Source organism: Sinocyclocheilus rhinocerous, unplaced genomic scaffold (genome assembly GCF_001515625.1).
Source record: "Sinocyclocheilus rhinocerous isolate Xijiao unplaced genomic scaffold, SAMN03320098_v1.1 scaffold3642, whole genome shotgun sequence".
NCBI lineage: Eukaryota > Metazoa > Chordata > Actinopteri > Cypriniformes > Cyprinidae > Sinocyclocheilus > Sinocyclocheilus rhinocerous.
In genome coordinates this window covers 444,964-456,815 of record NW_015644863.1, presented here as the reverse complement: position 1 = coordinate 456,815, position 11,852 = coordinate 444,964, and the positions used below count along the sequence as shown (strand labels likewise).

Sequence of the window (11,852 nt, the reverse complement as noted above, 5' to 3'; positions counted from 1 at the left end):
TCAAGACAGTAAGAATAAATGATCAAAATCGGCTTAAAATGAGTAAAACATACTTTTTACTAAAAAAACAAGACAGGGGTGTCATGTGGGCAAAAAAATGTTTAATGGGACTGAATTTGTATTTAACGTGATTGCAATTTAATTAAAACGTTAGAAATTGGTAAGTAGCCTATACAACGTTTCCTTTCCACGGTTATTCAAAAAGCGAATAAATTATATATAGAAAGTGACATTATCACTAGCATTGATCTATTCATTCGACGATGTGTGTCATCTGATGGGGTGGAGACAGAGCAGGTGAGGATGGAGGGCTCCCCCCAGCAGCCTGTCAATGTGGCACCAGGGGATGGATACTCAAAAGTAATAAAAAGGACAGTACTGAAAAGCGAAGGACATCAGACAGAGGTGTGTGATGCTAAAACTAAATTAACTTAATCTAATCAACTTAATGAAATCACTTAATCAAAATATAGCCATTTAATGAGTTTTGCTAAATGTTTTATTTCATTTCAGGTGACTTTCCATGAGCAAGATGGCATGTCATCTTCCAAGGGTGAATCTGCTCTAGGTCAAGAGGTCAGACAGGTGGTCCAGACGACGATGGTACATGGAGAACAGCTGGAAAAGCATGAGGGGGATCCTTATCTTGCCTCAGACCTGCCCTCAGCCCGGGAGGATTTCACCCAGGTGAGCTGCCAATCACAGCAGTCATTTCTGACATCTATAAAACATCAGATTTTAAAGATTAGGGTCATTTTAATGAGGAAAAGTGCAGAATTACCACTGTCTTAATATTATGCCTGTAATATTTTTTTTCTAACCAAAAGTTCTTTCACAGTTTGTTCCAGTTTATCAGCTTTTTATATTATGCAACCAGAAACCTGTGATAAAATTATATAAATGCCATGGCTGGTCCTGAGAAAGTAATTACATCTGTGACTAACAGCTGTTCTGACTATTATAATATAATTTATAATATATAATTTAGTGTTAATGTAGTGTGTGCCTCATTCCCTCAGGCTCTAAGCTACTTTGGAGGTTTTAGGAAGGTGCAGATTCCTCAAGTGGTAGAGCAGAAAATACTGCAGCCTGATGGATCTGTGATCAGAAGGTTTGAGAGACAGGCATGGTGTTTGTGTGCATATTAGTGTGAAAGTGTTTCGCTAGTTTAAGTACTCTAAAAAAAAAAAAAAAAAAACTATCCTTATAATCACTGAAGCTGTATACACTGTGAAATGTATCTCTTACTTACATTGTACGTACATCTTCGCTTTGTTGTTTATTATGAGAGAATTCGCAAGAGTCCGGTATTCAGTCAGCGAACGCGCACGCACTCAACAAAACTGATGAGTTTCATCGATTACTCATCTGAACTCCTCTGATTGGCCATTGTATTCCTAAACTCAACAGAATTGTGTGTGATTGGTTAAAATGCGCAATACCGTAAAAACGCCTAAAATGAAATACGGTGCAATATAAGCAGATCTTAATTTAATGCCGCAATCGACACTGTCTATCCATATTAATTTTGTTAGCAACAGACATAATAGATTTAATTGTTTGTGCAGGGGCATTTTTGCCTCAAGTCCCCAGGCCAGGGTAAGGCTAAGCCTTCCTTACACACGCTCCGCCTATGGTAATGCATTTGGATAATTTACAGCTGTCTGCGCATCCCACACGCTAGGCCTAAATTTAGCTACAAGACCGACAACAAGGCATTAGCTTATGCAGGTCTACTTTACACATAAGTAACTAATTGCAACTAATGATACTTAATGGGCACAAATTGTTGAGGTTCCTCTTGCGCAAAACATAGTGTATTGTGGCCCTATCTTAAAAGCTGTCTTTTAAAGTTTTTAATTGCTGTTTTGGTGATGTATTTAAGATGTGATTATTTGTATTTATGTATTTATATTTTGCCGGTGTAGCGTTTGATAAGACACCGATCCAAACTAAAAGTGCGGGAGTTGCGTATTGTTGCCATGGTTATTTCAGATGAACGCGATTTCTGTTTTCAAAGGTTTTTATGGATTTTGGGATCGCCTTTTTGGTCACTGAAAAGTATTTATGTACTTTATATTTATGTACCCAATTCCTTGCCCCCGATACGAGTCCTGGACCCTGCATCAATCAATCAATCAATAAAAAAATAAATAAATAAACAAATCAGCAAATGTATGTTGCACTATTTTTTGTATTACCGCAGCCGAAATCTATTTATTTTATTAAACTTAGAAATGTTAAATTTCAGCGTCTCGAAAAGCTACACTTTTTAGGTTTGGCAGCATTTTCACTCTTCACTCTTCATTTCCATTTTTCGTTTAAGTTTTGACACTGGTTCACCTTTAGATCTAACAGCTCACGTAACGATGCCCCGAAGTTCTTCTAAATAACGAGCAATCTACTTCTATTTTGGAAACAGGGGTTACTGCATTGTAAAATAACAAGCATTGCATTGCAACGTAAACCTGTAATATTACACAATTTGTTTAATCTTGATCTTTCCACTGAATGAGTGATGATGTACAAGAGACTATTAAAGTATGGATGCCTGCCAGCATGAAAGAGTGAATTCATTCTGTAAACTGTCTCTTTGACCGTCAAATGTCTACTTTACGCAGGCAGTTAAACCATATGATTACACTGTCAATGTGATAAATGATTGTCTGCGTGGGTTTTCATCATTCTTTCATCCTCAGGGGTTTTTGTCTCTCGCGTCATTTATGAAACATTCGATTCATCACTTACCCAATAAAAGCAGGACGCTCAGAATATTCAGTAAAATCATGATAGATCCCATTTGAGCTATTGCTATCCCAGAATCCGTTAATGTTCGCTGACAAATCCAACGGATATTTAACGAACGTCTTTTTCACACCTCAGGTTCATTTCCAACAGTCAGTCGCTGGTTAAAATAGCGTCAGAAATAGTTCAGACCGTACAATTCCAGTACTTGGATATCTCCTTTTGGGACTTTTGAGAAGTAAGATAGTCAAAAAAGACTAACTGACGTTTATTTGATGAAACTGTCCAGTATATCCTTTCCACAAAAGCGTCGAATCTTTCCTCAAAATTGAAACAAAAAGGATTGAAACGCGTTTTAGTCCGCGTTTTCGGATGTGGTTAATATTTGAATTTACGAACGTTAGATAATCTTTAAAACTTTTATTTCAGAGATGTTTTGTTACAAACAACTAAACGTCGAACGTCGTCTTTGTCTTTCATATTATCACCGGTTATTCCTCTGTCGTACAAACGCATATTTAAGCTCTTTCAAACAGAAGTTGGTTGTTCACGTGAACTAAAAATCTCTCCGGACTCCCGTGAGAAGCAATAAATCTTCCTCGCTGGATAACCTCGACTTTAAGCGGGACAACCTTGACTTTCATCAGAAAATCCCACCAGCGTGTCTGTGGCTTCAGAACTGCCGTAGTTTTTCCGAGTCGGCGATAGAGAAGAAAACAAACAGGAAAAGGGCACTTTCACTTCTCCTCTGTTTTGTGTGGCGCAGTGAAACGCTTTCTCCCACGAAACTGAAGTTACACGTCCGACCATCGGGGCTCTGTCGCTCTTCACGTCAGAGCGGACGCAATGAAAACATATCACCGCATGAATGACTTGAGTGCACAAGGGCATCGACAGTCATGTCTGAGACGACCTTGCGCTGTATAAATATGACTTGTTGGTACTCTTGGTTGGATTTTTTCCCACTCTTCTTCCAGCATTGAAGCAGTTCATATTTATTGTCATTAAAAATAAAAACTTTTAATGTTCGAATTCGTTAATGAGATAAATTAATGGAGGAAAATGTTCCACATTTAAGTGAGAATTATTAGCACAGCGTATACAGTAGAATGGGATTTGCTGTCAATTAGCCTTTCTATTATTGCTTGGTGTGAAATGCGTGTTAAACTGCTTCAGTGACAATATAGGCCTAATGCAGAAAGGGGCCGGGCAAAGTATCTTTGTAGGTAAATATAAGGTGTTTGAGTCAAAATTTAAATGTTTTCTCTAGCACTGGCTTATATTATGGGTTTAGAAATAGTCTATAAACAAAGCATCAGACTGTCTTTGAGTTCACATGAACCGGTTAAAGTTACTCGTCGTTCAGGCTGGAGCTCCCCCTAGCTCCCCCGTAGTTCGCACCCTGTATCTATCTATGAAGACACATTTCCATAAATGTCAGATTGTTATAATTTTGATGTTGTTTAAATTATTATATTTTGCTAATACATTGTATAATACACTGTTTAATGGCAGGTTTTTGTTGTGACAACTTACCCCATATCATGTGTTATTTACTACTGTGACATGCTGTCACAAAGGTTCAAATGCAAGATATTTTTGTCACCCTTAAGGTGCCAACTAGTTACTAGAGTAAAAAGTTTGACACCTAGCAACTAGGTTCTAATATACTATGATATTCAACAACAATAACAAAATTTATATGCAAAACCTCTGAAATAAACCTTCAATAAAAAAAACCTTCAAATGTCAGTCATGTACACTCTTTTCTGTACTGTGGCCTCATTAATTAATAAATTAATTAATTCATTCATTCATTCCCTACTTACTAAATCACTGGCATGAAAACTCTAGCTTATGTTTGAACAAATCAATATGTATGTCTAAATGAGAACATGAGGGAAATGTCAGTTATATAATGGTGCCTCTAAATGAGTCGGGCTAATTAACCATATAAACAGAGATAAATTTGTAATCTGTAAATTTGTAAATGCACATTGCCTGTCATAAACAAACTGTTTAGGATGAAGTAGAGGCATTAAATTCAAAAGCTTAATCAACTATGTCATCACTCTAAGCAAGTATATGCAAATTCTTCTCAGATATCCTCTGGAGCAAATGCATATAATAATCCCTATTAAATACAATTTAAATAAAATAAAATTGTATTTGTAATTTTCTGTAATTTTATGGACATTTCCATAAATTAAGTGTAAAATTCAAAATACAGGTAAAACACCAAAAAAAAAAAACATTCCTTATTATTAATACAATACATTGTGCCTTATTTTTTACAGATTTTTTTACAGTGTAGCTTGTAACTGATATTAATTCCATTACATAATCATATAGCTCTGAGTAAAATTAATAATAAAAGTAAGTAACGTGTACGTGGTCTGTTTCAGAAGGAAAAATGGGTTAAACAACTCTTATATCTAAGTAGCTTGATATTTGCACCATCATTATACATGCCTCTCAATTCAGAGTGATATAGTTAACGAACATATTGCTTTTTGAAATCGACCATCAGGGAGGAGAAACGGGGCTACTTTATCAACACGTCATCGTGCAGAATCTCCCCCCAAGCCTTTTTAAAGTAGAGAGGGGAAACAGGCAGCCGACATAAAAGACGACATCCTGGGCTCCTCTTAGTGAGCAAAAAGCAGCATTTGACAAGCCCATTATAAGAAAGAAAATAATTGTCTCGCTTCTTATTGTGCAGAAGCCTTCAAGATCCCTCAGAATCCTGCACAAAGCCGAGATGTTTTGATGTAGTTATCTAATGCAGTCATCAGTAATGTACATTTCCTCCTATCTGCTCTGTTTACTCCAGCAGTGCTTAACAGGGCCACTGCGTACCGATGTATCCCTTTCACCTGGGTGCAACCGTCTGTGAAACACTTTGAATGATTTTACTCAAATGGGAAATGACTGTTTTGTGCTATAAGCAATAGGATTTCCGTCTTTCTAACAGCTAAATGCTGATTTCGGATTTGTTGTCTCACACACTAGATGTTACCAGTCCTGTCAATATTTATTATATACAGTAGCTCAATGTTCTATGTAAAATTGATGGAAGTATTCAAATAAGGCAGGCTTTTACTGCAGAGGAGGATGGAATACCATTATCTCGGCAGGCTGTTGTGATGTTGTCATTTAAGTGCATGTGATATTTTTTGACTCGTCTCTCAATCTCCCCCATCAGCATTCGCTCCACAGGATCAAACTGGCATGCTCAGTGCTCTCATCATTCTGCAGTCCTGAAAAAGAGCAACTGACTGTGTTTTGGTCACAATTATTTGATGCAATAATCATGTTCTGTTCTCATATTTCACACACAATAGCATAAGCCACCATCTTACATCGTATATTATGCAGACTGAGTCATTCTATGACTCAACATGCGAGATTCTCAATGAGTTGAGTCGTTTGATTCCATCTCGTGTATTTTAATGATGTCTTCACTGTGTTTTGATAACAGTTTTGAGTTCTGGCTGAAATAGAGAGTGTCAGTAAAACAATGTGCTGTATGTGGTTAGCTTTTGATGGTGTGTACATCGTAGACATGAATACCTAGAAGCTGCATTAGCAGATCTTCTTAATTACTGCACATCTGTGTGACGGCCATATTGGAAAGGTCAAGAGCTGTATGTAAACACATGAAAGTTAACTGACAGATGCCGTCTGCGAAGGGCAGTTTCGTTCCATCACAATTCTGTTCTGCATATGCATATAGGTCAATAATAAATGTGTTGATTATAAAAATAAAAAAGAAACTACTTTAAAACATGTGCCAGGTTCTTAGGAGTATACTTTTTGTATGCTGGTTTTTGAAAAGCTTTTACACCACTTTCACAAATGATTAAATACATTAAAATGTTAAGTGGTGTAACCGTTGTAAAGTAAAGTAAAAACCATTAACATATTTTCCTTGCACCTTGAATACATGTGAATGAACACAAATTATTAATTGTTTTCAAAAACGTATTCAAATAAATGAGTATATAAAGGAGTAACCGAGGAAAGCACCTAACAGGTGTATTCCACAATTCATTGTTTTCAAAAACGTATTCAAATATAATTTTTAAGGTAAAACATTTTTAGTATAATTATTCATAAATATAATTTCATATAATTTATTTAATTCATGAAAATCAGTATCAAGTTTTGTGCACCACATAACATTTTACAATCTGAACCAAACTAGTCATAAGAAGGCCAAATTTTCTGATATTTTTACTTAATGATCTTGATGCTCAGTCACAAGGGTCTGTGGGGGTCCTTTCAATGATATTTCCTGTTTTATGCATTTTTTTTCTTCTATTTTGTATGTGTTGGTGGCACCACATGACTTTGATTTGGTGGACAAAATTCCTTTAATGCTTTTTTTTTTTCATCTCAGGACATTTGTATCACCACCATCCCCCCAAAAATTTACACATTTACAAACAATCAAGTCTCTGTGTGTATGAAGCACAATTGTAATGTATATTTCTATCTGTGTATTAATAGAACATTGGAAAACAGCAGCTGTGGTTGCCAGAAATTCACCATAAAAAATATGGTGACAATGTTTCATGTATTAAGGGAAGGCACACTGGTGCCTGTATATTTTATTAAATTAAGTAATGTTAATTAATATTGTAACACAAAACACCCTAATGTACACTACAAAAAATAATAAGAAAAAAAGGTAAAACTTTAGCTTACAGACCAATTCTCACTATTAACAACTATTAACAATCTCACTATTATTGCTTATTAGCATGAATATTACTAGCATATTGGCTGTTTATTAATGCTTATAAAGCACATATTAATGCCTTATTCCACATTCCACATATTTTAGATCATTTTGGAAATATCCTTTTACTGTTTTTTTTTTCACCACAAATTATATGGTAATACATTCATTTTTACCTGCAAAAACTATAAATTTGAGGGTTTTTTATCTAAATTACATATAACATCATGTTAAAACACTTACAGTTTTTTCTACTGTATATACCAATTAACCCATTCATTTTACTGTAGCATTTTTACAGTAATTGTATGTAATTAAATTAGAGTGCACATATTCAAATCTATGATCTCTTTGTAAAAAAAATAATCATCTCTTCCCCAGCACTCACTGCTCTTTCGACCTGCAGGCTCCCAAGAATCTGTGTGGGTTTGTTCGCTCAAACTACATGCCCATAGAACGCATGGCAAGGTTATTCTCTGAGACATACAATAGCAGCAAAAGCAATGGCATATTTAAACAACACACATCACCCACCAGTCACACAGCAACAGTCCTTGCCCAGGCTCCAAATCTGAAAGCTCTGACCTTGTCATCAGCAGAGACAAAGGTGACTTTAAAAGCGCACTCCACCTCCTAATCTGTCATCAGCGATGCGGTGATGTTTGTGATGATGGGAAAGGAAACGATGTGACCGAATTTCCTAGTGGAAAACTCTCTGCCCTCAGAGACTGTCCACATTGTTCACATGTCAGTGGGGCGGCACAGGCTGTTTGTATGCTAATGAGTAACAACTCCCTCTTTTTCTGCTACCTCAACTTGACAGAGTTATGAATTCTTACATAGTTTTACATTATATTTTGTATATTTCAAGAATAAGTATTCAGACTGTATCCCAAATGCAGTTTTAACCCTGTAAAGCTAGACATATAAAATAATAGTAAAAAAAAAACATGTTTAATGCAACAGAACTATTTATTGAACTTATGGACAAACTCTAAAAATATATGTATATATACAAAGTTTGATACATCATATTTGATACATCAGGTTTTTATGACTCATATAAAATTATATATGAGACTATGGAGCTCATACTCAAGGAGGAAAAACACATCAGTTTTATTCAGATGCCCGAAGTGAACAAAAATATGCAATTTGGTGCAGTTGCTGATATTTTTATGGCCAAAATGTAAGATGAAATTCCGATAGCTTGTAATGTAAGGCCTTTATGTAAGGCAATTAGCACATCTGCCATAATTGTTTCTTTTGGATATTATTTGACACATGGTGGAGTCCCTCATGGCATCACAAACAAAATATCGACTCTGAGATTGCCACTAACAAGGCAGCAAAGTGTCTCTCAAGACTTTGTTCATAAGTTTGGTAGCTGTGGATAATAAGCAATATCCCACCATATGCTGTCCTGAAATCACTGATATCTTCAATAATATAGCTAGAATTTTTGTTTATTGCAATCAAGGAGATTATGACAATAGACATCATTGGAAGAGAGGATGAGTGCTAACGGCTGCATCTTTAGTGAGAGGAGTCGTAGTTAGGAAAGGCTATTTAAATTGGCTTAACATTAATTAAACAGCACAGACACTGAGTGGTTGGCATGCTTGACGAAATATGTAACAGTGCTATCGTTGGCCATTTCTAATTAAGTAACGGATCAAGTTCAAGGCCTTTTTGCTATTTGCATGGTAATTGTCTTTAATGTTATTGATTCGAGTATGTAAAGTTGGCTCAAACTACACATTACATGGCTCGCTGGAATACTTGATTCTGATTGGTCAGTTAAAACACTTTAATGATGGATTTGTTTCTTACAAAAACACAAAACTTTTCACTTCACAAGATGTTAATTGATGGACTGGAGTGGTGTGGATTACTGTGATGTATTTATCAGCTGTTTGGACTCACATTCTGACGGCACCCATTCATGCAGAGGATCCATTGGTGAACAAGTGATGTAATGCTAAATTTCTCCAAATCTCTTCCCATGAAGCGTCTGCATCATGGGTGGTCTGAGGGTGAGTACATTTTCAGGCAGTTTTCATTTTTGGGTGAACTATTCCTTTAAAGCCTCATTGACACAAAAGCTGTTCCTTTTGTATTTTTATGCTTAGTATTACGGAATTAGCTTAGCCAAACTCTATTGAAGTTAATTGTGAGCCAAGTGTGTTCTGTGATGTTCATTTCAGATAAGATGCTGTCATAAAGTCAGCTAACTAAGGTTTTGGAACAAAGCAATAGTCAATTCTCTTTTTTTCTCTCATTTTTATTGTTATAATAAACATTAGTTCTTCACAAAAGTTGTCTACGTCTTCCCCTTCTGTGATTCTGTCGCTAACTTTATCACAACGACAAAAGTAACACGTCCAGAGTTTCAGATGCTTCCATTTCCCTTCGAACCTAGATATTTCAGGAGCAGATGTATTTTTATACCTGACCTTGTCGCCTCAACACTTCTAAAACTGGGTCTCTTTACCTAAACACTCACTCAAAATAAAAACTGTTGTTCTCTCAGTCAGGAAAGACACAAAGAAGTACAATCTCTTCTCTCTAAGCCCCAAGTCACAACCTATTTTTATAAATCTCCCCTTCAAGCTTGTTCACGTCCCCCTGAGTCCCAGAGTTCTCCATCTACACTCTGCTCTTCACTGCCTATAAGTCAGCGCGCTGCGTCTTTAAGTTCGGGACATGCATTACGTGGACTATAATAACTGCAATTTCCCTTGCACAAAATGTTCTTTTCTTTGACTGCTGCAAGCACTATTTCACTTGTCAGCCGGTCTGATATCTTCAAGCAATTCTTTCAGAATCCTGTTGCCAAAGCGTTTTTAGCTATCAATATAATTAGACAGAGCAAGAGCACAAAAAGAAGCCAAGGGACTGTGGGAAATATGAGCTGGGTACAATGATGGGGTTGGTCTGTAGCTCAGAAGATGTAGAACTTGATAGAAAAGTTCTAATTAAAATGCATTTCAGCACATTCGCCTTACCGACTAAGCTTTAATTTAATTTAAGTCATTCCCCAGAGAGAAACTGAAATCAAATTAATTAGTTTTTCTTTCTTTCCTTTTATTTTTATGTAACCTATATAATTCTATATTCATTACTTTGTTCATCCTATGCATAATCTTTTGCACCTGAAAATTATACTTAATAGTGTCTCATTTTATTCCTATAATCACAAATCAATGACGCAGTCATGGAAATGGATTGCATTAAATTATCTGTTATAATATTCACATGTAAAAAGACCTTTTATTTGATTTATTTTGTGCTTTGCTTTGTTTTCTTTTGTTTTGTTACCAAGCCAACAGAAGTGTTGAAAAAACAAACAAACAATCAAACAACGTACTCGGTTACTAACGTAACCTCGGTTTCCTGAGATACGGAACGAGTACTGCGTCTGTTTAAGACGATTTGGGAAAAACTCCTTTTTCTCAGATGACTGAAGCCTTTTAATAACACAGTGTAACTGCACGGCCATTGGTATTAAAAACGAACCAATGGCTCGGCAGCGGAGCTGCACGAGCCTATGGCGGTAAAGCCCGCCAGAATGGGCGGAGTCATCTGGCTATACAAGACTCACTGAGGGCCAAGAGCGTACATGAAGGAGGCAAACGCCAAGCACTAGTGCCCTGCTATGCAGAAAGGACCCGCGCCTGTAAGGCCGAGATGTCTAGACTATAGAATCTGGCAAATGTGGACGGCGAGGCTCAGCCAGTAGGCCCAAAGAAGAGTACGCTAGCGTGATAGCGTCGATTATCCATTTGTAAAGTCTCTGCTTCGTAACCGGACAACCCTTGGTGCGGCCACTGAAGCATACAATTAGCTGATCCGACTGCCTGAACGGGGCGGAACGCTCAACATAGACTTTCAGCGCCCTGACGGGACAGAGTAAGTTCAACACTTGGTTTTGTTCCGAAGGAGGAAGCGCCGATAGGGTTATCACCTGTGCTCTAAATGGAGTAGAGCGCACAACCGTGCCTTGGTTTCAGGATGACCTTAGAGTCGTCGGGCCCGAATTCGAGGCAGGTGGGGCTCACTGATAGTGCCAGCAGATCTCCCATACGCTTTACCGATGCTAATGCTAGTAGCAGAGCAGTCTTAAGCGTCAGGGGACAAAGGTCAACGGACTGTAGCGGCTCGAAGGGAGGGCTCCTCAGAGCCCTCAACACCTGGGCAGGTCCCATGTAGGGACGGTGACGGGGCGAGGCGGGTTGAGTCTCCTAGACCCCTTCAAAAAACGAACAACTAGGTTGTTCCTGCCCACCGACTGGCCAGCTATAGGAGTGTGTGTGAGGCTGCTATGGCTGCTACATAGACCTTGAGCGTGGAGGGGGATTAG

At 37.3% G+C, this 11,852-nt stretch overlaps 1 protein-coding gene across 2 annotated transcripts in view; it reads right to left on the bottom strand.

Annotated features, from left to right (window-relative positions):
* Window positions 1-3,356, bottom strand: part of LOC107705092 (GDNF family receptor alpha-2-like) — a 76,021-nt gene extending 72,665 nt beyond the window's left edge. For both annotated transcript variants that reach the window (XM_016508235.1, XM_016508236.1), the window contains exon 1: window positions 2,749-3,356. In XM_016508235.1, the coding sequence (XP_016363721.1) occupies window positions 2,749-2,800 (52 nt within the window). In that variant the 5' untranslated portion in view covers window positions 2,801-3,356. The remainder of the gene's footprint in view (window positions 1-2,748) is intronic.
* Window positions 3,357-11,852: the final 8,496 nt, after the last annotated feature.